The sequence below is a fragment of the Mastomys coucha genome, unplaced genomic scaffold (genome assembly GCF_008632895.1).
Source record: "Mastomys coucha isolate ucsf_1 unplaced genomic scaffold, UCSF_Mcou_1 pScaffold21, whole genome shotgun sequence".
In the NCBI taxonomy this organism is placed as follows: Eukaryota; Metazoa; Chordata; class Mammalia; order Rodentia; family Muridae; genus Mastomys; species Mastomys coucha.
In genome coordinates, this window is record NW_022196904.1 from 18428906 (window position 1) to 18455218 (window position 26313).

Here is a 26313-nt window from a genome sequence, read left to right on the forward strand (position 1 = left end):
GTAAAGCCAGCCGTTGGACAAGGGCTTGGCCAGTACTTAAGTGTGCAGGGTCAAATGTTGAAGGCCCTACAGTCTCTGAGGCAATCTCTCAGTTTTCTGTCATAGTGAAGGTAACCAGATTCTAGTAAATAATTGAGTCCAAGTGTGTCCCCACAACTTGATTTGCAAAACCAAGCAACAAGCTGGAACTGGTCCTACTTTGAATCTGCCTGCCTGCCTGCCTGCCGTTTGCTGTGAATTCTCCTGTATGGGACAGGGACCAAAAATATTGGTAGCAATTAAGACAGCATTTCTGTTTCCCTGTTACATAGTAACAGTGCTCTTTGAAGGTAACAGTGGCCTAGGTTCCTGCTAACTTTTGTTTGGCCATCCTTGTTTTTATCGTTTTAAAGATGTATTTATTTTATGTATAAGAGTACACTGTAGGGCTGGCGAGATGGCTCTGCGGGTAAGAGCACTGACTGCTCTTCCAGAGGTCCTGAGTTCAAATCCCAGCAACCACATGGTGGCTCACAACCATCCATAATGAGATCTGATGCCCTCTTCTGGTGTGTCAGAAGATAGCTACAGTGTACTTATATATAATAATAAATAAATGTTTAAAAAAAAAAAAAAGAGTACACTGTAGCTGTCTTCAGACACACCAGAAGGCATTGGAGCCACCATGTGGTTTGCTGGAAATCGAACTGAGGACCTCTGGAGGGACACTCAGTGCTCTCAACAGCTGAGCCACCTCCTCAACCTTCTTCCTTGTTCTTTCCAGACAGGGTCATTCTGTGTCCCACAACTCACTCTGTAGACCAGGCTGGCCTCGAGCTCACACAGATCCACCTCTCTTCACCTTGAGAGTTCTGGGGGATTCAGGGCATGCACCACCACTGCTCGGCTGCTCTGCCATTCTGGGTTGCTTTTGTCTTCATGGTAAAGATTGCTGGGTACCTGTCTATGTCCACATTCCACTAGGGAGGAGGGAAGGTAGGTCCCTTTCCCAGACTTGTGGATTCTCCCTGGGGAGTTTACTCAGAACTCCATCACAGGACCACAACTAGCTGCAAAGGAATCTGAAAAAGTGTGTGTGTCACTAAGAGCTGAGAGACAGGAATCATTTCTACCACATCTACTTCACCTGTAGGCTTTTAAAACATTCCTCAGAGAGTAATATAGGCTTAGTGGGACTCATTCCCAGGGCAAGGGAGACACATGCCACTCTGCCCCTATTGACAGTGTAAGCTCTTCATTTGGCCTTTCAGGAGAGCAAAAAGAAACAAGGTCTCCATTGGAAAGCTCAGTGTTGGCCAAGTGAAACAGGAAGCAGAAGGCATCTCTGTTTGATTCCAAACTAGTTCTTCTACAGGGTCTGGCCAGCCCTGCCCTGTGCTCTCTCCTTCCCACTTCCATATGTTCTCTGCCAATCCCCACTCAGAAGCCAGGTCTCCCTCTTTAATATGGATGTATGGTTTTTAGACACCCTTCCTTGTTGGTTTGCTCACGCCTCCTCATCTGTGCATATAAAAATATCCTGTCACAAGAATGGTGCTCAGAATTAGTCAAATGTGGTGTAAATTATCAGCAGTGGGCAGTACTTTGCAATACCATTGACCCTCAGAGTCAGGGAAAGCTGGCAGAGACGGGGACGAGAACTGTGAACCCCATCCACACCCCTAGTAGCTCAGGGTCCAGTGTTTCTCATTCTCCAAAGGTCCGATGCTGGCCAGCAGCATGTCACTTCCCAGCTTCCACCCAGGCACAGAGCCAGGGCAATTTCCTCCTGCAGCCCTGGCATCCATCTGGGAAAAATTAAGTGTGATTACAGAATCTGAAGCTATTTAACTGGGAATGAGGGAGCTAGGAGTAATCTTCCCTTCTCACTTCCTCAACATGTCTATTTATCTGATATCTCTGCTTCTGGGAAGGCCCTGTGTTCTCCAAAAACTGCAGATGTGACTCTCACTCACCCTTTTGCCTTCCTGGTAGGGTAATTCAGTTCTTCCAGGAGACCTGTGCCCCTAGCGTGGGGTGGATCCCCCAGCTGTAGAGCCTCATCACTGCAGAGAGTGTTCACACTCAGAACTCTCCCCGAGCATGCCTGATGGGGCCCTGCTTCCAGGCAACGTCCAGACCATACTTAGTGCATACCAAGGGGCCAAGGGTGGCGTGGCCGCCCTGTACCTCTTGGTGCTGCCTCAGAACAGGACTGGGTCTTAGTGGGTGAACGGAGTGGCTTGGTGCCTGGCCTGTGGCTGTATTGGTGGACAAGACCTTGGAGGAGGGGGAGGAGCAGGCAGAGATGAAGCTGAATGTAGAGCTCCCCACCCCCACCACATTCTACACCTCCCCCCACCCCCCCGACCCCCACAGCTTCTGAGCCACAAAGTCTTGTGGTGATCTTGCTCATCCAACATAACTGAAACCTGGGGCAGTGGCTGCACTGCAGAACCTCTAGGCAGCCTGAGGGATGTGGGAGAGGTGAAGGGAAGGCCAGGAGGAATCTCCAAGACCTGTCTTTGGCCTTGGAACCGCAGCAGTAATCAAAACGACTATTTTCGGTTGGACAGCACTATACATAGGTCTGCTATGTCTGAGTGGTGAAATGAAGAGGTGCAGCCAATATTAGAGCCCAGTCTGCCTGCCTGACAGAGGGCATGGTGATTAAGACACTGCGGGGGTAGAATCTGCATTTCCTAGGCAAAGACAAGTTTCATCAGCCAGAAAAATGGGGTCCTGACCATAGCAACTCCACACCATTGTCACTGATACAGTGACAAGCAGCCCTGGCATCTGGGAGTTGATGCTGCTAGGCCTCTGTCCAGGGAGCAGACACAATTTCACAGATCAGTGGCTAGAGGCGAGGCAATGATAGGAGACAAGAAGGAATCCTGCCCAAGCCATGAGTGTGACTGGCTAACGTGAGGAAATGCTGCTGTAGCAATCTCAGGTTCCATCCCAGCCCCTCCCTCCTGGGGTCAGACTGACTGACCACTGTGGATTTCTCAAGTGATTGCCCGGTGTGGAGGTGCATGGCTTTAGTTCCAGCACTTGGGAAGCAGAGACAGGTGGACCTCTGTGAGTTCAGGGCTAGCCTGGTCTATAGGCCAGCAGGGGCTACATACCTGACTTGCAGATGTCAGAGTTCCTTGTTGCTGTCTCAGTTAATTGTACACACTGTGGCACTGCTCCTAGCAAGAGGCCTTCTCTCAAATAAACCAGGACAACCAAAAAACCCAATCATGGATGCTTCTTCTTTCTGGCAGCATCCGGTCCTAATAGCCCTCTTCTTTGAACCCTTCCTAAAACCACACACACAAGCCCAATTCTATAAACTCTTTTGAACACTCTGCCTGGGTCTTTCCACATGGTATATTTTGCAATGCCCAGTAAATTTGGTATGTGGCTGAGCCCCTGCCTAGAATCCCCCAGTGAGGGGCTAGGGGCATGGCTCAGTGGCAGAGCAGTTGCCTACCACACACGTTATTTTTTTAAAAAAAGATTTGTTGGGCAGTGGTGGTGCACGCCTTTAATCCCAGCACTTGGGAGGCAGAGGCAGGTGGATTTCTGAGTTCGAGGCCAGCCTGGTCTACAGAGTGAGTTCCAGGACAGCCAGGGATACACAGAGAAACCCTATCTCGAGAAACAAAAAAAAGATTTATTTATTTCTATGTAATGAGTACACTGTAGCTGTACAGATGGCTGTGAGCCTTCATATGGTTGTTGGGAATTGAATTTTTAAGACCTCTGTTCACTGAGTCCCTACTTGCTCCAGCCCAAAGATTTATTTATTCTTATACATAAGTACACTGTAGCTGTCTTCAGGTGCACCAGAAGAGGGCATTGATCTCATTATAGATGGTTGTGAGCCACCATATGGTTGCTGGGATTTGAACTCAGGATCTTCAGAAGAGCAGTCAGTGCTCTTACCCGCTGAGCCATCTCACCAGCTCCATGTACAAACAAGTTCTTGATTTTGGTTTATTTTTTATCCTATTTTGTTTACTTGTGTGTGCACCATGTCCATGCGTGATGCCTGCAGAGGTCAGAAGGCATTGGATCTCCTGGACCTGGAGTTATGTATGGTGTGAGCCAATCTGCAGGTGCTGAGAACTGAACTTGAGACCTATGTAAGAGCAACAAATGATCTTAACTCCTGAGCTCTCTCTCCAGTCCCCTGCATTTTGTTCTGACCACTACCAAATTGAAGGTGGGGGGAGGTTGTTTCTCAAGACAAGGTTTTTCTATGTAACAGCCCTGGCTGCTCTGGAACTTGGTCTGTAGACCAGGCTAGCCTCGAACTCAGAGATCCAATTGCCTCTACCTCCAGAGTCCTGGGATTAATGGCGTGTGCCACCACTGCCTGGCTTAAATACAGGGTTTTGAAAACTGAACGGAAATCCCAACTTGTCCAAGCCAGGAACTTGTGTTCCTTGTGGTCCATGGCTGTGGGACACTGATATTACAGCTGCTACCAGGGGCACACAGCCCACCATTAGAACCGAATGAGATAATCAAGGTTCGTCATGCACATCTGGCAATGAATGCACCCAGTACAGAAAGCATTCAGTCATGGGGCACTGCTGTTTTAAAGTAAATGTTGGAATTTAAATGTCATTAAAGTCAAGTTTCCCCTTTTCTACAGCTAATTCCATAACTGCCCCATGGAAGTGAGGTGTGGCGCCCTTTTTGGCTTATTTATAAAGACAAGATTTGTCTGTGTAGCCCTGGATGTCCTGGAACTTGCTCTATAGAGCAGGGTGGCTTCAACCTCAGTGAAAGGCCTGCCTCTGCCTCCTGAGCGTTGGGATTAAAGGTGTGCTACCACTACGGCCCGTGTTGCACCCGTTTGCTACGGGAAACTGAAGGGCAGTCATATTGAAAGTCTAGGGGGGAAGTGGGACAAGAACCTTGGGAACTCATTCCAGGTAACGAAACTGCCAGTCACAATGTCACACCCCACAACCCAAGCCTCGCCTGACAGCCCTTTATTCTTCTAAATGTCGTCCTGCTTCCGTTTGTGTGGCCAATCATGGAAAATAATTTTGATCATGAGAGGAGGTCATTACTGGCAGGTAGCTGGGGTCACTGCAGCCACCTTCAGCAGGGCGGGGAGTTGAGTTGGAGGTCCCTTTAGTGTCACTCCTGCACCCATCTCTTTCTAGCAGTACTCAAAGAGGTCGCCTCCTGAGCTGTCTGGACTCCATTCCTTGGGTGAAGCTTACCGTCTACAGTCTCTTCAGGGCGATGTTCTGATTAAAAAAAAAAAAAAAAAAAGTAGGCGAGGCTACCAGTGTGTTACCAACAACCATAGTGGGCCTCGCTCTATTTTTGGACACTCGCTGAATTCTAATGACAGTCTCACTAGAAAAGCTTCTGCCATCTCACATGGGAGACTTTGGGTTTATGACACCTCGGTCTTCAAGCCCCTGTGTCCTCATCTTCGCGAAACCGAATTCCCTCGAAGGTGGAACCCTTGGTCTTTCGTACCAGCTTCATCCTAGTTTCTCACGTGTCCCTAACCCTAACCTCCGCACAGCAGTGGTGCTTACACTTGAGCCTGCCTTCTCCCGGGAGACATCCGTCTCTGACATTGATTCCTGTTTCACCCGTAGTCACCGCCGTCCACGCTCACTAGCTCATTTCTGGATCACGCTGCTCCCATGCACTGCCTTCTGCTCCTAGTTCTTGATGGTCACTGTGGCCTCTTGCTTTCCTCCTCGTAGAAGGCTGTCCCTTAGCTGCGCCTGACAGTCGGTCGCCACAGCTCTGCCACTGGAGGAGAGTGGGATAGTTTTCCCAGACTCCAGTGATCTCCGGCCCTGTTGCCCCACCACTGTCTCCGAGTCAGGTTCAAGGTTGCAGTCCGGCACTAATACAGTCAAGGGAGCCAAGTCCTCGGTAGGGCAAGTGGAGAGGTCCTTTTCTGTACTTGGGTGCGTGATGATGACGTTGGTTATGGGCTCCGTACAACACTGAGCTTACTGCATGGGCGCATTGCTTCCTGTCTCCCATTGCCGTACAAGCCTTAACTAACTGCGCAGGCGTATTGGTTACTGGCTGTGGTGGGGCACCGCCCCAAAACTTTCTGCGCACGCGCTTGGGTTTTATTGTACCTTTGCCCAAACAGCCTTACCTAGAAAGAAAGCTTCCAAAGATTCCGAGACTCCGCAGTGGCACTCCAAGACCCGTTCTCGGAAGGAACGACGTCAGTATAGAGCCACCTGAAGGAGTCTGGATGTCTCTAAATCCGGACACTCCTGCCCCATCAGCCTCCGTCAGCTCGTCTTAAGGGGTTGGGCCTCCCTGCTCTCCAGGCGTGTCACCTCTCTGCTCGGTTGGTGATTTGGAACGGGGAGAGGAAAGACCATTCTCGAGTTCCCGAGAGGTTGGCAGTCAGGTTTTTGAGGGTTTTTTGTGTTTTGTTTTTGTTTGTTTGTTTTTGTTTTCCTTTTTAAAAAATTAGAGAAATGCATTCGTGTGGAAAATGGGCATACACCTGGCTCTCCAGGGAATAGGCCCTGGGGGTTGGGTTTCTAGGTCCTGCAGAGTGACACTGGAGAATGGAAGTAGAGGACAGGCTGGAGGACTGAAGCCTGGATCTACAGTGAAGCAGTTAGGAAAGGGTGTTGACTGGTGTGGTGGAGCACGCCTTTAATCTCAGCCCTCTGGGAGGCAGAGGGGAGAGGATCCATCTCTTGAATGTCAGGCAAGTCTGGTCTACATAATGAGTTCAGGCCAGCCAGGACTACACAGTGAGACGCTGTATTAGAAAAGAAGCAAACAAAAGGTCTTACGTGCTCCCTGACCGATTTCTTTCCCCACCTCTTGCTTTCCAGCAATGCCTCTGCCTCCAGGCGACGTGACAGCCTTATTCCTGGGACCTCCCGGCTCGGGAAAGTCCGCCCTGATCGCCGCGTTATGCGGTAAGAATGTGGACACAGTAGAGATTCCCGACGGCCGGCCGGACTCTGGAGTCCCCAGCTTGAGGGCTGCAGCTCCGGGCCTCTTCCTGGGTGAGCTGAGTTGCCCACCCGCAGCTCCGGGGCCCTGGGCGGCGGAGGCCAACTTGCTGGTATTGGTGCTACCAGGATCTGAGGGAAGCGAGGAGCCTTTGACCCCAGCTCTGGGAGAGGCAGCGCGAGCCGCCCTGGCCAGAGGAACCCCGCTGCTGGCTGTACGGAATCTATGCCCTGGAGATTCCCAGAATGCAGCTCAGGCCCGGGATGAGGCTGTGGCCTTGCTGGACAGTGCTGGGTTAGGAGCTGCGCCTCTCTTTGTACTGCCGGCAGATTGCTGCAGCAGTGACCGCTGCGAGGAGCTAGAGCGCCTGCAGGTGGCGCTGCGGACCCAGGCGGAGGCGCTGCAGAGGTGAGGGGACAGTTCGGGCTGGATGGGGTGGCCTAGATCCAACTCAGCTAAAGAGGTCTTTAAGGTTCTCGATCCTGTTCTAGAGCGTTAGAGGCAAGCCTTTATTGACTGTCCATTCGTCTATACCCTACTTATTTGCTTAGGACAGCACCCCACCACCACCATCACACCCATGAGCACCGATTTATAGATCAGGAAGAGCTGCCATAAGCAAAGATCACTTTTCTGTCATGTAAAGCCTGCACTGTCAAGGGTCAACACAAAGGTCCTGTTTCGTGAAAGCTCCCTGACATCACAAGCCCCCTCTCTGGTGAGAATTCGAGAAGCCTAGATATATATGCAAATACTTGTGTCAAACAAGATGCTGGACTCCATCTCTCTGTGACATTTGTGATCCCTCTCCAGCATTCCCATCCTTCTCATTGGCTTGGTTCTCAAGTGACTCCCCTCCCATCCTTGCTTGCTCTAGCACCAAACCATTAAGGAGCTTTATTTCCGGTTGCTTGGCCCATTCTTTCATTCCCGCTCAGGTCTATGCTGCCTACTGGCTCTCAATCCACCCACCCCCTCTCCATCTGCCAGCTGCCTCGTTTTATGGTTCTCAGAATGCAGCTCAAGAAAGGGTCTGCATCAGTTGGAGAGCTGCTTCTTCGTTTGTCAAGTTAACCTCACCGGCCCACCAGTACTAGATGAGATCTCTCTCCTCACATGGCCTTCCTAGCATCCACTCTCAGGAATACACCCTTGAGGACACCATAGGCCACACTGAAATTGCCATTATGTCCTTGTCTTCCTCTAAGTCCCACTCCATAGAAAACGTGTCCTGCCCAGCGCATCATTGGAAAAGCTCTGGTCCTGAGTCCAAACAGGGTCCTCATCTTAGTTTCTCTTGGAAACCTGACCTTAAGTTAGTTTACCTGCATGATCCAGACCTCTGGGTAGCTTAAGCTCTTCCCTTAACTCTCTTAACTTTATGGTCCCGCCCCACCTGGTTTCTTTCTTTCTTTTCTCCCTTTTTCTTTCTTTTTTGGTTTTTCGAGATGAGGGTTTCTCTGTATTTCCGGCTGTCCTGGAACTGGTTCTGTAGACAAGGCTGACCTTGAACTCAGAGATCTGAGTTCTGGCTACCCTAGTGCTGAGATAAAGGCGTGTGCCACCACGCCCGGCCATGCCTTCTTTATATATGCTTTAGTTCCCTATTTCAGTTCCTGAGATTCAGAAAGATTTTTCCCCCGGAATTGCTCGCTCAGCCCAGCTTTTCCTGCTTTTAAAGCTCTGCTGCCTTTGACCGTTTTCCCACCCTCTCTCCCAACTCCCACAGGCTACTGCCTCCTGCACAGGATGGCTTCGAGGTGCTGGGGGCAGCGGAGCTGGAAGCTGTTCGTGAGGCCTTCGAGACCGGCGGTCTGGAGGCGGCACTGTCATGGGTGCGCGCTGGTCTGGAGCGCCTGGGCAGCGCACGACTGGACTTAGCGGTGGCCGGCACCACCAACGTAGGCCTTGTGCTAGACATGCTACTGGGGTTGGATCCTGGAGACCCAGGTGCTGCGCCTGCCTCGGCACCCACTGGGCCCACCCCTTATCCTGCTCCAGAGCGCCCCAACGTAGTTCTCTGGGCCGTTCCTCTGGGCACCACGGCCACATCCCCTGCCGTCACCCCTCACCCAACCCACTACGATGCCCTGATCCTCGTCACTCCTGGGGCTCCCACGGAGGAGAACTGGGCCCAGGTCCGCTCGTTGGTGTCTCCAGATGCTCCACTCGTTGGTGTGCGCACGGACGGCCAGGGCAAAGATCCACCCGAGGTTCTGGAAGAAGAAAAGGCCCAGAATGCAAGCGATGCGAACTCAGGGGATGCACGCAGGGAAGGAAAGAAAGCTAGCGTTGGGGAGTCGGGGTGCACTGCCCGGAGCCCGGAGGATGAACTGTGGGAGGTGCTGGAGGAGGCGCCTCCGCCCGTGTTCCCGTTGCAGTCCGGCGGTCTCCCGGGCCTGGGAACCTGGCTCCAGCGCGCACTGCCCACAGCTCAGGCTGGAGCGCTGCTGCTGGCGCTGCCACCAGCAAGTCCCGAGGCGGCGCGGAGGAAGGCGGCAGCGCTACGAGCAGGGGCGTGGAGGCCAGCCCTGCTGGCTAGCCTGGCGGCGGCCGCCGCCCCAATACCAGGGCTGGGCTGGGCTTGCGATGTGGCGCTTCTCCGGGGACAGCTGGCCGAGTGGAGACGCGCTCTAGGTCTCGAACCCGCGGCCGTGGCACGACGTGAGCGCGCCTTGGGCCTGGCTCCCGGAGTACTGGCAACGCGCACGCGCTTCCCGGGCCCGGTGACGCGAGCGGAGGTAGAGGCCAGACTGGGGTCCTGGGCAGGTGAGGGCACGGCGGGAGGTGCGGCGTTGGGCGCGCTTTCTTTCCTATGGCCCGCGGGGGGTGCTGCGGCGACAGGTGGGCTGGGTTACCGTGCTGCGCACGGTGTACTGCTGCAAGCCCTAGATGAGATGCTGGCTGATGCTGAGGCGGTTCTGGGACCCCCAGAGCCCAACCAGTGAGGGGTGCGGTGGAGCTTTGGGTGTCTGGTGACTTGGTTCTTGGCCCCACAGCCTCTGAGATTAAGAAGTGAAATTTTGTTACTCAAACTGGGAGACTTGAAGGAGACTGACATCTCGTTGAAACCCGAGACTTAACAGTCACCCGATTTCCTAGGTTCTGAATGGGAGTAGGGTCTATGCGCCAGAAGTGTGTCATCTAGATACCAACGCAGTAAAGGGAGTTGAGGGCCTGGGACTCTTAGAAATGGGAGCGTCCAGCTGTCCAGCTGACACCTGGCCGTAGATCTCTAGAAGCCTTGATCCCTGCCTACTTGTGCGTGAACCTATGGCTATGGACCTGGAGCTCTGGGGAGTAAGAAACCTTGGAGTGCTGGGTCCCAGAAGGAAGCGAGGTATAAGTTGCCCGATGAAAGAACAGATTTGCGGGAGCTGTGAGAGTCTTAGAAAAAGTCTGGTTCCTAAGAAGGCTTTGGTTGTCATTTCTTGGGTGGCGGGAAACCCTGTGGAGACCAGGGGCCTGCTGGAGATCAAAGGTGGTCTCTTGGAGTGTGGAAGATTGTCTTGTCATTTGTTCTCCAAGGTTTTGGTGTAGACAGTACTGTCCCACCAAAATTGAAGGGAAGGGACAAGAGAGGGTCTGGGTAAAGTACTCAGTCTTCCGATGGCCAGAGCCTAGGGATGGGGTCTTTAGGGTATGGAAGAATAGAAACCCACACTTGAAAATACCTCCCTTGAGCCTCTGATGAACTGGGATGGTGGCAGCTGCCTCTCTGAGCTTCACTGGGAAGGATCGTAACTACTCCCATTTTACAGGTGCTGGGTGATTCAGGGTCTCTGTGTGCTGCTTCGCTTTGTTTATTACTGGTTCCTTCTGTCGTCCCGACCTTAACCGGCGGGCCTCAGAGCGTTGTGCTCCTGCTGTAGCAGTCTATATGGTTTTCTGTATGACCTCTGATTTCTCCAAGGTACCTGCTGCTGGTCCACACAGGATGCTGCTGTGAGCAGGGGTTCCCCCACAAGATAGCCAGGTAGGCCTTTGATGCCCGGAGGGAGGCAGAGGCAGAAACCACAGCGCTGTCAGCTTTGTGCAGTTGGGAAGAGCCGTGTAAGATTGCTCAGTATTGAAAACAGAAAAGGAAGATGTGGTAGACAGAACCACAGGGCTCAGAGATGCAGGCTCCTCAACAGCAGGGCAGCGTGTGGCCTGGCCCTGCCTCCTCTCCATTCCCAGCTCATCTCCAGCAAGCCTGATTGGTAGTTCGGATGCTCAGGTCCTGCCTCGGGACTTGTACATATTCTGGTTTTCTATGAGACGCTCTGCCTCTCTGTGTTTTCTTGAGATAGGGCCCTCATCTGTCAGGCCTCCCCGAAATGGCTCTATCATCACCCCAAGTAGCTTGCATTGATCCTGGCCACTTGATCGTCCCTGTAGCAAATATTACTGTCAATGGCTGTATCATTCATTCTCTCATTTGCCTGTTCTTTGGCTCTTGCTCCTTGCCTGTCTTTCTTTTGGGTGTACCCTACCACCCAGAGCAGTGCCTGTCACACATTAGGTGCCTAGTATTTATTACCTTAGTTTACTGGTCATTGACACATGGCCCAGCATTCAGGTTGTCAGTAATCTTGTTACCAAAAGGGACAAGCTAGGGAGAAGCAAGCACTTGATACGAGAGTGAACGGAAGCAGCAGCTTGGCGGCTGTCACCACATGAATGAGTGCCATATATGTTTACCTGGTAGATAGATGAAAGGACTAGACTAGAACCATAGAGCTTCTGAGGGCTAATAATCAGAGGCCCGCACAGCTGGGCTTTACTTCTGTCTAACCCTGAACTCTCACCTCTGACACCATTTGCCCTATGAAGAGGCAACCTTATTGTAATCCCTGCATCTCAGGTTGACACAGAAGAATTTAAAATTTAAGGCAGTCTTCAGTGAGAGAGAATTGCAGGCCCATAAGTTATGGACCTGATCCCACTAGAGTCTAGATGGCCTTGAACTCCACATGGTCTGGCCCCTGCGTCTTCTCATTCCCTGCTCAGTCCATCTTCAGCCAACCTAATACTAAGTCCTTCTTGATGCTTGAGTTGCCTCAACCTCCCCAGTGCCGGGATTACGGCTTTAAACCACAGCACCTGGCTTCCATTTTAAAGCTCTTAGATCAGCCTGACATTCCTTTCACTAAATCATCAGAACCGATGTGTTCCTCATACCTGAGCACACCTCAGATCACACGATATACCTAATTGGAAATACTTGAATTGAGAGATGGAGGGCCCAGTTCACATACCCATGTTTCAATTATATTGATAAGTTCCTCCCAATAGTGGGGTTTCAATCAGTGCCGCACATATTAAAGGCAAACTATGCTGAAACCATGTTCCTAGCCCTGCTTTGGGGGCTGGGGGTAGGGTTCTAGGCAGTGGCTCCACTACTGAACCACGCCCTCAGCCCCTCACTGGGGGATTCTAGGCAGGGGCTCTACCACTGAGCCATGTCCATATTTCAAGACAAGGTCTCACTAAGTTGCCTGGGCTGCCCTTGAACTCACCTATTCCAGACAGGCCTTGAATTTGGGATCCTACTTCCTCAGCCTCCCAAGTAACCGGGATCACAGGCCTGCCTCACCTCCCGGCTTAATGGTTTTCCCCAAACCTGCGATGTTCCAGTAGATCAAGTACAAATAGAATCTGAGATTGATTTTTTTTTTTCTTCAGTGGCATTAGCCACATATTTGGCTCATAGTTCAACAGTACAGCCCACTGTGGGAAAGTCATAGTGGCAGTAAAGTGAGACATTATAGCCACATTTGGGAAGCAGAGAAATCGCTTTTTCCTTTGTTTCACCCCAGGGCCACAGCTCTATGGAATAGTGCCTCAAACAGTAAGAGACCTCATCTCATTTAGCACAGTCTAGATGCTCCTCCAATAGCCACGCCCAGGGTGAATGTAAGTTCTGTAAGTTAATATAAACCATCACAGCAGGCAGCTGAGAATTTGCTGTGTTACACATGCACGTGGCTAAGCATGTGCCCACTGGCATGTGATTGTGCTCACAGGTACTGCAGCCCCTCCTGAGAAGCTTGGAACTCAAAGGTTACTCCTCTACTGCCTGGGCCCCACTTCCCATGGTCTGGCTACAGTAACAGCCAACTTGGTCTCCTGTGGCTTCCTATGAAGTGTCCTGCGCTCTCTAAGCACTCTGGTCCTTTGTCTTCTTTTTGGTACTTTAACATAGCATAGGATTACGCTGTGGTGGTGCACGCCTTTAATCCCAGCACTTGGGAGGCAGAGGCAGGTGGATTTCTGAGTTCGAGGCCAGCCTGGTCTACAGAGTGAGTTCCAGGACAGCCAAGGCTACACAGAGAAATCCTGTCTCGAAAAACCAAAAAAAAAAAAAAAAAAAAAAAAAAAAAAACATAGCATAGGATTGCCTTCAGCTGAGTATGCAGCCGGTGATGGCCTTGAAATCCCGATCCTCCTGCCTCCATCTCTCAAGTGCCAGGATCACAGGCATACACACGATGCCCGGCTCTGACGGTGTCTTGCTTTGGTGCCGCCTGGCACCCCTGTCCTGTGCTTTGCTGCTGTCCCTTCTTGAGGCAGGAGGCCCCATGCTAGATGCATCAGAAGAAGCATGTTGTAGCCATTGTGTGTGTTCTGGTCAGCTCCATAAACTTGTTTAGAGCACTTTGGTGTTTTGTGAATCCTTGCCCATCTCTGTTCTGTTACTTGGTGACAGGCCGTCTCAAACATTTGACACCAGGTGCACCTCCTGTCCCAGACTCTCCTTGTCCTGGATTACAGGTAGAGGTAGCTGCCTTTTAAACTTTGATTTCTCCACTCTACCCTGCCCCCAGGACAGGGCCCTTACTCTGTAGCTCTAACTCATGCCTGGATGTTGGAAGAGCTGGGATCACAGGTATAAATGATTGCATGTGTTGCCTATACAATCTTTTGTTAGGATTTTTAGGCTTTTCCAGAATGTAAACAAAGCTGAGAGTGAGGCCTCTTGAAGCCTCCAAAAAGGAAAGGTTCAGTCTCCCTTGTCACAGGCCGCTGACTGCCAGCAGGGTGCTCCCATGAGGCACCTCAGGTCTGAAAGAGCCTGGGCCCAGCAGGACTTCTGGGAAATGTCAATCCTCCATGCTGGAATTGCAGCTACACAATCTTGGCATCGCCCTTGAAAGAAGAGCAGGTTTCAAAAGTTGGTGAATGGGTGAGGTGCCCTCTTCAACATGGAGAAAGTCCCACTCTGGCTCATGAAGGAGCTGTCTATTGGACTATGGGGGACAAATCTGTCTGGTCATCCTGTGGTGTGTTTTGGGAAAAAAATAAAAAAAGAATAAAAGGGTAGAAATACTATTATGTGTGTCTTTATTAGTTTTAAGTGTCTTTGTGGGCAAGTGCTGTGAAAGATGCATCTCCCCAGCCAGTCAAGGTGGGGTTTTCAAATGCTTCCAAGTTTGTGATGGCCAAGCAGCTGAACTCCTGAGCCAGCGTGACTCACTGTTCCCCAGTTCGGCCTCTCTGTAGACAAGCCCTTGGCTGTGCTCGCTCAGCCACGGGGCAACAGCAAGCATGATGCAATCGGAGGCTTCAAACGTGCTCATGAGCTGGACTTCCTCTCAGCTACCCTTGGGCTCCCTGCCATTACTACCTCATTGAGAAGCCTGCCAGGCTAAGGGCTGGGGATGTGTTCCCTTAGAATCTCCCAGTGAGGGGCTGGGGGCACGGCTCAGTGGGCAGAGCACCGCCTAGCAAATTCAAGGCTATCCCCACTACTGACACAAAATTGATCGAAGCTTTTGGTATGTAGCCTGGGCTATGTTAAAATTCATCCTCCTCCTCCTGCTTCAGCCTCCCAAGCATTGGGTTTACAGGTACACCACATTCTTCTAACATCTAAACTCTGAGCCAAGCTGTAGTGGTGTACTCAGGAGGCAGAGGCAGGTGGATCTCTTCATTCAAGGCCAGCCTGGTCTACAGAGTGAGTGCCAGAACAGCCATAGCTACACAGAAAAATCCTGTCTCAAAAACAAACATCTGGGAAGTGGTGGTGCATGGCTTTAATCCCAGCACTTGGGAGGCAGAGGCAGGCGAATTTCTGAGTTCGAGGCCAGCCTGGTCTACAGAGTGAGTTCCAGGACAGCTGGGGCTACACAGAGAAACCCTGTCTCAAAAAAAACAAAAAACAAAAAACAAAAACAAAAACAAAAAACCAAACAAAAACAAAACAAAAAAACCCCAAACAAAGAAACAAAAACAAAAAAACCAACAAACTAAAACAACAACAAAACAAACAAAAAACCAAGCTCTGTTACATTTGAGCTGTGCAATCTTCAAATTGACATACCCAGCAACCCTGGCCCCAGCCCCAGCCCTTGCCTCAAGACTCATCTCGAGGATGTGAATGCTACTGAGAGTCTGTCATGGTCATCAAGCAAACAGAATGAGAGGCAGCCTCTCAGAGGCCAAGGTGCTCCCTCTCACTTGTTTGTGAAATCGCCCAGCCCTCTGCCTTCCTACTGGGGAAGGAACCTACTTCTGGTTAGGTGTGGCCATGTGACTAGCTCTGTCCCTGTAGCTGAGTGTTCTCCAGTCACTTCTGGGTCACACAGTGGTTAATCACACAGGTGAGGCATTTCTTTGGCAAAAGCACTGGCTGATCCATACCTGGAATGAGCAGAAACCCGCTTTGGATTATGCTGAACTTGTAGAGCAAAGGCAAGCACCAGCCTTTTGTGAATGGGTGCTCATTCAGCAAACACACACCCCGCTCTCCCGGTGAAACTCCCATGCTGATGTTGGCTTTGGCCTTGTGACTCACCTTAGTCAATGGAATGTTACCAGCTCTAACCCCAACAACAATAACAAAAACCCTCTATGCACTTGACTTTCATGCTGTGCCAGGGAGCTGCTGGCACGGAGGATTTGTGGAAATCCACGGGGAGCCAGTACTGGATCAAACCAGCTAGGAGAGCTATCCTAGGCAAGCTAAAGGCCCTTAGAAACAAGACTGCTTGTTGTCTTAAATATCAGTGTGGGGATTGTTTGTTACTTGGCATCATTGCTGCACTAGCTGACTCATATACCTCTGTTGTTTTCAGCCAGCGAACTTAGGAAGTTATTACTGTAGCATAATGTAGCCTGCTCAGACTGGTGTCAACATTAGCACCTGCCAGCTAATGGCCGCTCTGTAAGTGGCAGCTGTCAAGATGATTAGTATTTACTGAGACATACTCTCTGAAGAACCATCATTCTTTTAAAAGTAGCACCCACTGCTTTACCTGCTTTTAAAGGAGTGTTTTTCGTCCTGCAAGTTTTCACTGTTAGTAGCCACACGTTACTGACATGGACACAGATGAAACAGGAGAGGTGACAAGCTCATATCAGGATTCTCACCCATCCTAGCTGTTTGACTTAAGGTCTCAGTTTTTCCACCTGTAAGGTGGAATAATATCAATTTCATCTGGGTGGAGCTGTTCATAGCTATAATCCCAGCCTTCCATATGTTGAAGCAGGAAGCTCACCTTGAGTTTGAGGCTGGACTACATAATGAGGCTGTCTCAAGGGACAACAACAGCAAACCAGCAAATCAAATTCATGGAGCTGTGATTGTGAAATGACTAGAAAATATAAAAACTTAGCAGGGTGCCTCTTAGTATAAAGTAGAGGCTACTTGATTTTCTTTTCCCCTTTGCTTTATAAAAGGGCAGGAACCCAGGCTGACAGGCCCCCCCATCCCTCCATTTCTCTCTCTCTTTCTTCTTTACTGAGTCTCGCTGAGTGGCTCTGGCTGGCCTCGAACTCAGAGATCCACCTGCCCCTGCCTCCCAAGTGCTGGGATTAAAAGCATACACCACCACACCAGATGCATACTGGGATGAAGGCCAGAGCTATTATACACAGTTGTTTTTTCCTGTTTGGGTTTTTGTTTTGTTTTGTTTTGTTTTGTTTTGTTGGTTTTTCCAGACAGGGTTTCTCTGTGTAGCCCTGGCTGTCCTGGAACTTACTGTGTACACCAGGCTGGCCTCGAACTCAGAAATCCACCTGCCTCTGCATCCCAAGTGCTGGGATTAAAGGTGTGTGCCACCACTGCCCGACCTTCGTGCTTGTTTTTGAGACAGGGTCTGGCTTTGCAGCTTCAGTTGAGGCCAGTCCTGAACTCATGATCCTCCTACCTCAGCCTCAGCCTATGCTACCACGTAGAGACCCTCTCCTCTTTGAATCAAGGGAAGGGATCAGACCCATACTGTTTACAGCCCGCCATCCCAAGATGCATCTGGTCACAAGGAATGAGGTTTGTGCTTGGCGCTCTGTTTTAATGTACAGGCAGCTGGAAATCACACACTTCTCGGTTCTTCACTCTCCCCTACCAGGAGGGTAAGGGGCCGGAATGCAGTCTGCCCGGCGCAGGAAGTAGAGATAGGAGGCTGAAGGGACCTCAGCTCCTGCCTTGGTGTGGCAAGCGCTCTCTGTAGCACAGCCCCTCGTGGCAAATTTCGTGTTGATAATACCTGTGACGACATTTCAGAATGGTGTCAACTTCTTCACAACCCAGGAGTCTAAAATACACATACATCCCATTAACATTCACACACACACACACACACACACACACACACACACACACACACACACCACCACCACCACCACTACCACCATCATCATCCAGTACTCTGGAATTTCCTTATCACCTGTGATGAGAAAGTATGGATCTCTACTTCTGAGACACCTCCTCCCCCCAATCAAAGTCCAAGCACCGCTCACCAGCCTGCACATTGCCAGCAAAATAGATACAGTGTGTTTCCCGGCCCACGCAGCGAGCTGCCTGGGTTCCTGGACAGGTCTCCTGGAAAGGCGCAATGCAGGAGGGACACATCAGGCCATTCTCCGTCCGATTGTTCGGGGGAGCTGTGAAGAAAGAAAGTTGCATAAAGCAGGTTGGGAAGGTTTGTTATCCCAACACCCTCTGAACCCTGGGGAACAGGAGTTAGTTGGTAGAGTTTGCAGGTAAGGAAATGGAGGCCTGGAAGCAGTCAAGGGCGCGCCAGGTCACAGGACAGGCACACTGTTGGTGAGTGGTACTTACGGGGCACTGAGCCACTGTTGCAACCATCGCTTTGACAGCAGTGGGCATTGGACACCATGTAGTCATTGGGACTCATGGTGGTTGATACGAAGCCTGAGTAGCAGTCTTTGAACTTCGTGCAGGCCTTGAAGGTGTTCACTGACTTTCGGCCCTCTGCAGAGTAGGGGGCAGGAGTGGAGGGAAGGTGGTGCTGTCAATCACTCCCTCACTACCCCTCCCCATCCCTCTCCAGATCACCATGGCCTTCTTGGGCATCTGCATTTGTATACGCATACAAACACATAGGCATATATACGAATATATACATTAAAATAAGCTTTTGAGACAGGGTCTCACTATGTAGCTCTGGCTGTCCTGCAACTCACTGTAGACCAGGCTGGCCTTGAACTCACAGAGATCCCTCTGCCTCTGCCTCCCGGGTGCTGGGATTAAAGGTATGTGCTACCACCCTTGGCTAAAATAAGTAAAAATTTTAAAGTGTGTGTATGACGTTAGGCCTGGAAGCACTCGGCCTCCTCTGTCAGCACTGTGAGTTCTACCAATGCTGGGCATAACATGTCAGTCTGTGTGCTCTCTCCTAATGGAAAGGGTCCACAAGTTGAGTATGCCAGGAAGGCTGTGGGAACAGCAGTAAGCCGTTGGGGTGAGACATGGGGACACCATTGTGATCAGGGTAGGAAAGCTAGTCCTGCTTAAAGTTTATGAAGAAGGCTCCAATAAATGCCCTTTTCACATTGATCGACATGTTGGAATGGCAGGGGCAGGTCTGTGGCAGATGCTTGTTCGTTAGCAGACATCACAAGAGAAGAATTGTCCAGCTTGCGATCTAACCTCGGCTATAACAGGCCCCTAAAACACCTTGCTGACGGCGTGGTGCTGTCAGCGTGGTGTACGCGCTTGCACAAGCTACGGTGCAGTTGGAACTTTGGGCTACAGTTTCCTGTTAGGGTCTTACAGGTCTCACGATGGTGCACAGTTCTGTGCGGGTGTTTCATTATGGTGGCTGTGCCACTGGCAAAGCCAGGCAAGCTGCGAGGACAGAAATAGAAGAGGATTGGGTGAGAGAAACGGCTTGCTGGGATGTCCTTAAAGAAGTTGGAAAAAATAGTTTACATGGTACACCATGAAGCTGAGGAAAAAGCCCTTGAGCAAGATCTCAGCTTGCTGAATGGATTAAAGGAAGACATGGGGGCTAGGGAGATGGCTAAGAATTTAAGAGCACTGACTGCTCTTCCAGAGGTCCTGAGTTCAATTCCCACATGGTGGCTCACAACCATCTGTAATGAGATCTGATGCCCTCTTCTGGTGTGTCTGAAGACAGGTATAGTGTACTCATATAAAATAAATAAATAATAAATAAATAAATAAATCTTATAAATGAAGACATGGAATCCCCAAAGCTATAAGGAAGGAGACAGAGGGACAGGCTGAGGAACCTCCAGTCTCCTGTGACTATAAATTATACGTGACTGTGAGCCAAATCAAAAGATAAAGTACCTGCACGTGCCCCCGAGCCCCAGAGAGTGTGGTAAGAAGCCAGCCCTCAAGATCAGTTCTTTTCTGTCACCTTGTGAGACTCAGATCCTCCACACCAGGGCCTCCACCTGCTGAGCCATCTTGCTGGCCCCCTAGCAACTCAGAAAGCCCACATCTACAATCTGCCTTCATGCATGGTCCCTTGTAGGTAGCTGTCCCCTCCTTGTCTGACCCAGCTCCGCCTAGTCCACCCAATCCCCTGTGGCTGAGCACATAAGTCCTTCCCAAGCCACCCAAGGCCACCCCTGTGTCTATGTGAGATGGTCTCTTCCTACCTCCATGATATTGTGCCCCCATCATTGTCTTTCCCAATAAAATCCAAGGTGTGTGCCTCCCTTCTGCCTTACAGTAGTCAAATCCCTCTCCCACATCCATCCCTGCTCACCCTCACCGACACAGCTGCTGGGTGTGTAGGATGGACCCACCTTCTGTTTGCACCCGCACTCAGTTTAGGTATTCCAACCCTCAAAGATGACCTGAGGCTGGAGAGATGGCTCAGTGGTTAAGAGCACTAGCTGATCTTTCTAGACAACCAGATTCAATTCCCAGCACCCACATGGCAGCTTACAACTGTCTGTAACTCCAGTTCCAGGGGATCTGACACTAACACCTTCCTACCAATGCACATAAGATAAAATTAATTATTAAAAAAGAGATCTGACCTTCAGGACTGTACACACACACACACACACACACACACACACACACACACACACTTTTAGTGTTAAAGGGGCTGTGACAAAATGCATGACCTTCCTTTGTTGACCAGCCTTTCGTCCCTCTCTCAGAATCACAGTCCTATAACTAATGCTCTCTCTTCCCACTGAGAATCTTCCTTATTTAATTATCATCTCTGAGGTCTGGGGGGCTCTCTTTAATTTAGGCCAGGCTCTCCGATGTACTCCTCAGCCTCCCCACTCTGCTCCTTTCCTCCTCGCCTTTCTTCCTTCCTCTTACCCCACCCCTCCCACCCCTCCTTACCTCTTCTTTGCCTTCTTTGCTCTCTCTCATCCCCCTCCTCTCCTCCCCTCCTCTTCCCCTTCCTTTCCCTTTCTTTCTTCAGCCTTCCTTCTTCCTGCCTCCTCCTCTCCCTTCCTCCTCTCCCTCTCCATATCTTCCCCTTCCTCTCTCTCCCCCTTCTCCTTCCCCTTCCTCCTCCTCCTCTTCCTCTTCTGCCCTCTCTACCTCCTGCTTTCTTTTTTGCTTGTTCCCCCTCGCCCCCCTCCCCGAGGGTTTCTCTGTGTAGCCTTGGCTGTCCTGGAACACACTCTGTAGACCAGGCTGGGGTCGAACTCAGAAATCCACCCCCCTCTGCCTCCCAAGTGCTGGGATTAAAGGTGTGCGCCACCAACGCCCGGCCCCTTTTGCTTGTCTTTAAGTCAGGGTCTTGCTATGCAGTCCAGGCTGGTTTTAGACCTGTGACTATCCTCTTGCTCATCACCCTATTCCGGCATCTCTACTTTCTCTAGATTTATTTGCTTCATTCTTCAGGCTTATGGTCTCTCTTCCATCAGGCAGCTCCTTTCTGTTCCTCCCCCGCCCCTCGACCCTAACATCATCTCCCTCCCTCCCCCATTGTCTCTCTGGGCATCTGTTCCACCCCCCCACTCTGCCCTTACCCTGTGCTCAACAGATTTGCTTCAGAGCACAGACTACACTTCCAGAAGATCTAAATTCAGTTCATATCACTCCTATCTCGAAACTGCCTGAAACTTTTGCTCCAAGGGATCTTTCTCCTCCAAGCTCTGTAAACATTGTGCTCTCTTGCATAGTGCCCCACCATACAAATAATTAATTACAAATAGAATTTTTCTTTCTTTCTCTTTCTTTAAACACTCTTTCCCTCCTGCTAGTTTCTTGTGTCCTCTCATAGTTACCTCGCCAAGCTCCCCACCCGTTTATGTGCATGGATATTTAGACTATGTGTATGTATGCCACAAGCATGCAATGCCAGTGGTGACCAGAAGAGGGTGTCGGATCCCCTGAGACTTTAGTTACAGACCATTGTGAGCCACCATGTAGATATTAGGAATTGAACACTGGTCCAGTGCACTTGATTGACACTTCATCACTTCCTTCCCCTATCTCACCCTCCCCTGATTTTCTTCCTACATTTCACTGTGACTATCCCCCCACCTACGGTTACGGGTCCCTCCCAACCTTCTTGGCTGAAGCCACACCCTCCTACTTGTGCTGGACTCGCTCACGAGGACCACGCATGCGTCTTTGCCGGCTTCGCAGGTCCTCATCTTCCCGCTGCATGTATGCCCTGAGCCTTTGCACACCTCACAACTTAGAGGGCAGCCTGCAGTGAGAAGAGCAGAGAGCAGGGTATGTGGTCATGGCTGGAACCGTCTTCAGAGCGTGACTTGGGCTTTGGAGCTCAGAGGGGACTAGGAGAGGTGACTTTTGGGGAGGGACTGGGCTCTTTCTAGTTTGTCATGGGTGGGACACTTGAGAACTGTCTAGGGGACTGTCCAGAGTCAAGGAAGCAGTGGCAATGCCAGTGAAATGGCGTCCAGGGCGGGAAATGACTCTACCACAGAGCCTGTTTTATCTAATAATTACAAGGCTTGGGGACTTTGGATGCCAGGGTCCCCTGAGCAAGCTCAGAGGCAGGGAGGGGTCGTGGCACAGGTGCCCGTGTAGCTTTTGTAAAATTTCAGGTCCAGCTGGTTCTTGGGGTGTGGAACTTACTTCCCTTAAGAAGGTACCACAGAAGTCTGGTAGCTCAGGCAGGGGTACCTGACTCTGAGGCCTGTGTCCTAAGTTTGAAAGGGAGACTGAGGCTCAGAGGGATCGGATCGCTGGCATCGTTCCTTGGTCCTGACAGAGGAGGAACCTAGCCATTTCAGTCACAGGGACAGTGAAGCTGGCTTGGAGTATGGCGTCTAAGTAGAGGATTATTCGGATCAGTGCCTGAATCCCTCTAGGTCCAGAGAGAAAGGCCATCTTTCTCCTTCTTACTAATTTTAAAGTTTGTCTTTGATGGCCAAGCTCTCTCATTTGCTTTCCTAGAATTCACATGTCATGTTTTAGAGCCCTTCCTAGGGGACAGACCATGCAGGGCCCATCCAGCCTTCTCAGACTCCCAGGTTTTCTCCTCTTTACTCTCCTAAATCTGATTTCTCAGGATATCCCTCTCTTGAGGATGTTGCTGTTGCTCAATGCCCTCTGAGGTACCAGGAAGAGGGCCAGGTCCCTGTGTCACTTACCGAGATCCAGGAGGGTACAGAGCAGTGTGAAGGCCAGCAGTAGGCTCCTGTGTCTTCCAAACAGAATCATGGTGTGCGAACCTGTAGTCCCAGGTCCTGGGCCCTTATAAGAAGCTGGGGAAGGGCGGGCCTGGTCCCACCTTCACCCTCGGGTGAGAAATAGCTGAGCTCAGAACTCATGGCAGTCTTCTACAGCCTGCGGGTTAGAGCCACGGAACCAGCATCCACAAGAAAACTGAACCACTTGGACTCAGCCCTTTCCTGCACCAGGGCCCAAATTTCTTCCATCTGGACTCAGAAGCTCACTTATGTATTCAAGCACCTTTTTAAATTGTTGTTGTTCACAAGTCTTAAGGTAGGAGTTGGGTCATTTGATTCCCTGAGGGTGCAGAGCAACTTGGAGACTGGCATCCCCTCTTCTCCTTTCCCAAGGAGGTGCCCAGCGTAGGTTGGGTCCTGGGAGCGCCCAGCATGTCTAGGCTTGTCCTGCGTCCTGCGGGGGCCGGGCGCCTTGTCTCCTTTCCTTTCTCTTTCGTGTACCTGCCTCACCCTCATGCTTCTGTATTCCAGCTGTGTCCAGCTCCAACCCCACCCGGGGATGTGCCCCTGGGTCTTGAGGGGACCGAACAAAAGAGGTTCTGTCAACAGACAGAGATGGGCAAAGATGGAGACAAATGCTTACAAGGGCATTGGGAAACCAAGGTATTTGTGGAAGCACGCTATACTGTTCGTGTGCGCACGCGAGTATATGGTGCATAATTTGTATTTAAGATCTTTCTCCCTCTCTTTTGGTGTCAGGTCAAGAGCTAAGAGAGGTCTGAGGTCTCTGTCGGCCATCTGTCTGTCAATGTCCGTCTGTGAGTGTCTGCCCGTCTGTCTGTCTGTTTGGAGGGAGAAGGGGAACAAAGCGTGTCCGCAGCAACAGGTGGAGGAGATCTTATTTCAAGCAGGATGCAGGTTTGGGGCAACTCTCAGCTAGCTTCTGCGGTTCTAAGTAAGGCTTCGGTTTGGTTGGTGACCTCACGGTCCAATGAACAGGGCAAATTTCACGTAGGACCCAATCACTGAGGCCGCTCCTGTTGCTAGGCTCCCAGGAAGCCGAGTCTCTACGTAATCCGGCAGCGTGGCCGGAGAGTGGTGGAATCAGAGACAGGCGGGGCCGGAGGGGGAACGCTTGTTGCTAAGGGAACCCGGCGCCTCGCTCGCGGAGAGGCCCAACCGAGCATGCGCAGTGTCGACGTGTGCGCCCGGCGCGCCGTGGTTTGAAAGGCCCGAGCCTTGCCGCGCTTGCGCACTGAGTCCCGTGCAGGGCGCGCTCCCCCAACCTTCTCCGGGCCTCCCGGAGCTGGAATCCTTCTTCTTCGTTCTCTGGCCGGTCCACAGGCGTCCACGGGCGTGGACATGCCGGAGATTAGCCTCCGCCACGTCGTGTCCTGCAGCAGTCAGGACTCGGTGAGGGATGACGTGGGAGCAGCGGGGAGACAGGCGGGGGAGACAGGGGCGTCCTGAGGGAGGCTGAGGACTTTGGAAGCGCAAAGGGGGAACTTCGTGGGATTCTGAGAGGGGCTCCGGGTGCGGTTTCCAGAGGCTGGACGTGCATTCCGAGAGAGACGGGCAGTTGGGGAAGTTTGGGGCCACTGGGGAGAGTAAGGAAAAAGGGGGGCTCTGGGAAGTTCAAACTGTGAAAAGAAAAGTCGAGGCAGGGGTGTGTGCGTGTGTGCAGGTGTGTATGCATGCAGGAGTGTGTGCAGGTGTGTATGTATGCAGGGTTGTGTGCGTGTGTGCAGGTGTGTGCAGGAGTGTGTGTGCAGGTGTGTGTGTGCAGGTGTGTGTGTGCAGGTGTGTGTAGGTATGTGTGTGTGTGCCGGAGTGTGTGTGTAGGGCTGTGTGTGTGTGTGTATGTGTATGTGTGTTGAGACTGGCGTGAAGTCAAGTGTGGAAAGTCGGCTAGTTCTTGGGAGTTTAAAAATTCAAAAATTATTTTATCTTTAAAAATCAGCTTTATTTAAAGAACGCCCTTCCACCTTTGTCTGCAGACCCATTGCGCAGAAAACCTTCTCAAGGCTGACACTTACCGGAAGTGGCGCGCAGCCAAGGCCGGAGAGAAGACCATTTCTGTGGTCCTACAGGTGATGCTGCCCTCTCCCACCTTCTCGTCCCCGGGGCTGTGAGATCCCTGCTCACATTCCACTGCCAGCTGGCTATAGGTTGAGTCGTTTTCCTTTCTGTGGTAGAGAGCTTGCTCAGCTAACTTGCCTGGAAAATGGGCTTAGAAATCCCATTGCCTCCAGGAATCAATGGGTAAGTAGGTTGACTCTGCCTCTCGGCCTCAGTTTCATCAGATGGGATGGTGTCAACCATTACTGTTTCCTGTGTCCTCAGGGCCAGAAGATGGCCATAAAGAATATCTCCATAAATCAGTTTCGTTGTAAAGACAACCTACATGGAGGGAGGGGCGGATGGCTCAGGTCTGTAATCCTGGTTGCTTGGGAAGTTGAGATAGGATCACAAGTTCAAGGCCAGCCTGGACAACTTAGAACCAGTCTCAAAATGAAAAGTAACTAGCCTCATGAAGACTATTAACATAGGATTAGGCAGATAGCTCAGCTGTACAGGGCTTTCCTGGAACATGTCAGACCCTTGGTTCCATGGTACCTCAAATCGTAAATGAATGAAACATGTAGGGAGGGGAAGGTTTTATTTGTTTGTTTGTTTGAGACAGGGTTTTTCTGTATAGCCTGGGAGGGGAAGTTTTGTTTGATTGGTTTTATTGTTTTGTTTGTGAGATAGCATCTCTCTACAGAGCCCTGGTTGTCCTGGAACTCACTTTATAGACCAGGCTGGCCTGCAAGTTACAGAGATCCTCTGGCCTCTGTCTTCAGATACTGGGATTAAAGGCATGTTACCACCCTACTCTACTGCCTTTTTAAAGTTTTCTTAAATTGAAGCTAGTCTTGAACTCCTGATCTTCCTCTGTCCATCTGGGGCAGAGGAATTCCAGGTGAATACCATCATGCCTAGCATCTGTCTGTTTGCCTTGCCTCCATTCAGCTTCCAAGGCATGCATACACACACATACACACACACTCACATGCAAACACACAACAAACACACACTCACACACAAACACATAAACACAAACACATACACACTCACACACAACATGCAAACACACAACACACTCACAAACACACATACAAACACACATATACACACACTCACACGCAAACATACAACAAACACACACACATACATACACACACTCACAAACACACACATAAAAACACACACGCAAACACACAACAAACACACTCACACACACACAAACACATAAACACAAACACACATACACACACTCACACACAAACATGCAAACACACACACAAACACACAACAAACACACACTCACACACAAACACACACACATACACACTCACACACAAACATGCAAACACACAACACACACAAACACACATACAAACACATACTCACATACACACACTCACACGCAAACATACAACAAACACACACACATACACACACACTCACAAACACACACATAAAAACACA

The 26313-nt window shown here is 50.8% G+C and overlaps 3 protein-coding genes, 1 long non-coding RNA gene and 1 pseudogene across 7 annotated transcripts in view; 3 read left to right on the plus strand and 2 right to left on the minus strand.

Annotated features, from left to right (window-relative positions):
* Positions 1–4914: 4914 nt before the first annotated feature.
* On the minus strand, positions 4915–5922 carry LOC116101806. The gene is made up of 2 exons (XR_004122927.1): positions 5538–5922; positions 4915–5237 (listed from the first exon to the last, which is right to left on the minus strand). It is a non-coding gene; the product is annotated as an uncharacterized LOC116101806 (long non-coding RNA).
* Positions 5923–6059: 137 nt separating this feature from the next.
* Irgq (immunity related GTPase Q) lies at positions 6060–12116 on the plus strand. Of its 2 annotated transcripts, none has more exons than XM_031385662.1 (3): positions 6060–6373; positions 6825–7356; positions 8678–12116. In XM_031385662.1, exons 2-3 carry the CDS (start codon positions 6827–6829, stop codon positions 9894–9896), a joined length of 1749 nt encoding a protein of 582 aa, XP_031241522.1. In that variant the 5' UTR covers positions 6060–6373; positions 6825–6826; the 3' UTR covers positions 9897–12116. The 2 variants fall into 2 exon arrangements, with proteins under 2 accessions (XP_031241522.1, XP_031241523.1); XM_031385663.1 differs by having other exon boundaries at positions 6060–6322.
* A 5080-nt stretch (positions 12117–17196) lies between these two features.
* Positions 17197–23290, minus strand: Pinlyp (phospholipase A2 inhibitor and LY6/PLAUR domain containing). 2 transcript variants are annotated; one of them, XM_031384218.1, is made up of 5 exons: positions 22744–23290; positions 21717–21833; positions 17993–18145; positions 17671–17814; positions 17197–17417 (listed from the first exon to the last, which is right to left on the minus strand). In XM_031384218.1, exons 1-5 carry the CDS (start codon positions 22811–22813, stop codon positions 17263–17265), a joined length of 639 nt encoding a protein of 212 aa, XP_031240078.1. In that variant the 5' UTR covers positions 22814–23290; the 3' UTR covers positions 17197–17262. The 2 variants fall into 2 exon arrangements, with proteins under 2 accessions (XP_031240078.1, XP_031240079.1); XM_031384219.1 differs by lacking the exons at positions 21717–21833; positions 22744–23290 and adding an exon at positions 21531–21656.
* LOC116104079 lies at positions 18231–19745 on the plus strand (annotated as a pseudogene).
* A 723-nt stretch (positions 23291–24013) lies between the features above and the next one.
* The window catches only part of Xrcc1 (X-ray repair cross complementing 1), a 28469-nt gene continuing 26169 nt past the window's right edge, over positions 24014–26313 (plus strand). The window contains exons 1-2 of one of the 2 annotated variants that reach the window (XM_031385664.1): positions 24014–24195; positions 24780–24872. In XM_031385664.1, the coding sequence (XP_031241524.1) occupies positions 24145–24195; positions 24780–24872 (144 nt within the window). In that variant the 5' untranslated portion in view covers positions 24014–24144. The remainder of the gene's footprint in view (positions 24196–24779; positions 24873–26313) is intronic. The other variant, XM_031385665.1, reaches the window with a different exon arrangement.